Here is a 2,946-nt window from a genome sequence, read left to right as displayed (position 1 = left end):
GTTTCTTTTATTAACTCGATTGTTTATTTTTATCAACTCGCTTGTTAAGTTATTTGACACTTGTTTTGATTTATTTTCTTATTATTCGTTACAATAAATAAAACCGTTTACCAACACTGTTGAGTTGTAATGATCAAAGTGGCAACCGCACTCATCATATGGTAAACAGACGGACAAATATAAGAACATAAACAAAAGAAAACAATACAAATAAAGGTGACAAAAAATAAATAAAAGTATATAAGTGAAAATAAATAAAAAGAAGTATATGTATACATATAAATAAAAGAAAATATATAAAAACAAATAAGGAATTATAATTGAGAAATTTTATAAGAAAAAAGTGATAAAATAGTGTAATTAAAAATAAAATTATTATTATCGGACGGACATTTATAAAAGTGATCGCGAGTAAATTTAATAATAAAAGAGGCAGTGGTAATTAATTGAACAACAACAATAAAATTAAAGCATTAAAAAATAAAATTGCGATAAATTCAATTGTTTACATTTATTTTCTGTTGCTTTCTTTTATTTAACTCTTATTCTTCTTAATTTGTGATACAACCCAACGAACAATTTATCGAAAATTTGAAATATAAAAATAAAATAATATTTTTTGTTATAATTTATAAAATTTGTTCGGGTACGGAAAAAATTTATTTGCGAACTGGTTTATAACCCAGCAAACAATATTGTTCAGAAAATTTTTCCGAGAATTAATAATTGCTATTAATTTATAAATAAATAAGAATATTGGTATAAAATAATTTGAATAAAAAGTAGTTGAAACCTTAAAGTCAATTGTTGTTTCTGCAAGTGCATTGAAACCGTAAGTTGATCTCGGAAAGTTTATTTATATTATTCTATTTTGTCTTTACGACAAATTTCCTTGAGATCCTTTTGAAAATTGATTTAAAATACAATTCAAAAAGAATTTAAACTTGGTTTCCTATTTTTCTTAGCAAGTTAGTTATTTAAACCTCGACTACAAAATGGGAGGCGGTAAAAAGCAAAAAAGTTCTACTAGTCTTGAGAGTTTATACCAACAGAAAAATAAAATTTTGAATAACGTTTCGAGAATTAGGCGATCTATTAAGGAAAAAACTATTTCGTTTAATCAAAATGAATTACATTGTCGATTAGAAATTTTGAATTCATATATTGAAGATGCAATGGACATTCAAACTGAAATCGATATTTTAGATCCCTCAAACGATGAAAGGTCCGATTTAGAAAATTTATGCGTTTCCACAAAAAGTATGCTTTTGGGTTATTTAACTCCCAGAGAACATAGTATCGCTGAAACTACTCTTGGTTTCTCAAGTCATCATAGCCGACTTCCAAGTATGAAGTTGCCTAAATTTAGCGGTAAATATGCCGAATATAAGAATTTTATTAGTTTATTCGAGAGTTTGGTAGATAGTGATATAACTTTAACTGAAATTGAGAAATTTAATCATTTAATCTCGTGCCTATCAGATGAAGCTCTGGGAACTGTGAAAGCTTATCAGATAAGTGAACAAAATTACTCCAAGGCTCTACAAAGTTTAAAAAGAGTTTATGACAATCCATGTTTAATATTCTTTGATAATATTACTAAATTGTTTGATTTACCGGAAATGTCTAAACCTTCTGCAACTTCCTTGCAACATTTTCTATAGAAAATACTGTTATAAACAACATTTTCTATAGAAAATACTGTTATAAACAACATTTTCTATAGAAAATACTGTTATAAACAACATTTTCTATAGAAAATACTGTTATAAACAACATTTTCTATAGAAAATACAGTTATATACAACATTTTCTATAGAAAATACTGTTATAAACAACATTTTCTATAGAAAATACTGTTATAAACAACATTTTCTATAGAAAATACTGTTCTAAACAACATTTTCTATAGAAAATACTGTTATAAACAACATTTTCTATAGAAAATACTGTTATAAACAACATTTTCTATAGAAAATACTGTTATAAACAATATTTTCTATAGAAAATACTCTTATAAAATACATTTTCTATAGAAAATACTGTTATAAACAACATTTTATATAGATAATACTATTAAAAACAACATTTTATATAGAAAATACTGTTATAAACAAAATTTTGTATAGAAAATACTGTTATAAACAACATTTTATATAGAAAATACTGTTATAAACAAAATTTTGTATAGAAAATATTGTTATAAACAAAATTTTCTATAGAAAATACTGTTATAAACAAAATTTTCTATAGAAAATACTGTTATAAACAAAATATTCTATAGAAAATACTGTTATAAACTAAATTTTCTATAGAAAATACTGTTATAAACAAAATTTTCTATAGAAAATACTGTTATAAACAAAATTTTCTATAGAAAATACTGTTATAAACAAAATTTTCTATAGAAAATACTGTTATAAACTAAATTTTCTATAGAAAATACTGTTATAAACTAAATTTTCTATAGAAAATACTGTTATAAACAAAATTTTCTATAGAAAATACTGTTATAAACAAAATTTTCTATAGAAAATACTGTTATAAACAAAATTTTCTATAGAAAATACTGTTATAAACAACATTTTCTATAAAAAATACTGTTATAAACAACATTTTCTATAGAAAATACTGTTATAAACAACATTTTCTATAGAAAATGCTGTTATAAACAACATTTTCTATAGAAAATGCTGTTATAAACAACATTTTCTATAGAAAATGCTGTTATAAACAACATTTTCTATAGAAAATACTGTTATAAACAACATTTTCTATAGAAAATACTGTTATAAACAACATTTTCTATAGAAAATACTGTTATAAACAACATTTTCTATAGAAAATACTGTTATAAACTAAATTTTCTATAGAAAATACTGTTATAAACAACATTTTCTATAGAAAATACTGTTATAAACAACATTTTCTATAGAAAATACTGTT

General features: G+C 22.7%; 1 protein-coding gene across 1 annotated transcript; it reads left to right on the top strand.

The window, feature by feature from the left end:
• Positions 1 to 995: 995 nt before the first annotated feature.
• LOC135950352 (uncharacterized) lies at positions 996 to 1,664 on the top strand. The gene has a single exon (XM_065499900.1). It carries the CDS (start codon positions 996 to 998, stop codon positions 1,662 to 1,664), a length of 669 nt encoding a protein of 222 aa, XP_065355972.1.
• Positions 1,665 to 2,946: the final 1,282 nt, after the last annotated feature.

Source organism: Calliphora vicina, chromosome 1 (assembly GCF_958450345.1).
Source record: "Calliphora vicina chromosome 1, idCalVici1.1, whole genome shotgun sequence".
In the NCBI taxonomy this organism is placed as follows: Eukaryota; Metazoa; Arthropoda; class Insecta; order Diptera; family Calliphoridae; genus Calliphora; species Calliphora vicina.
Note: the sequence above shows the minus strand (reverse complement) of the source record. Positions and strands in the feature narration are given on the sequence as shown.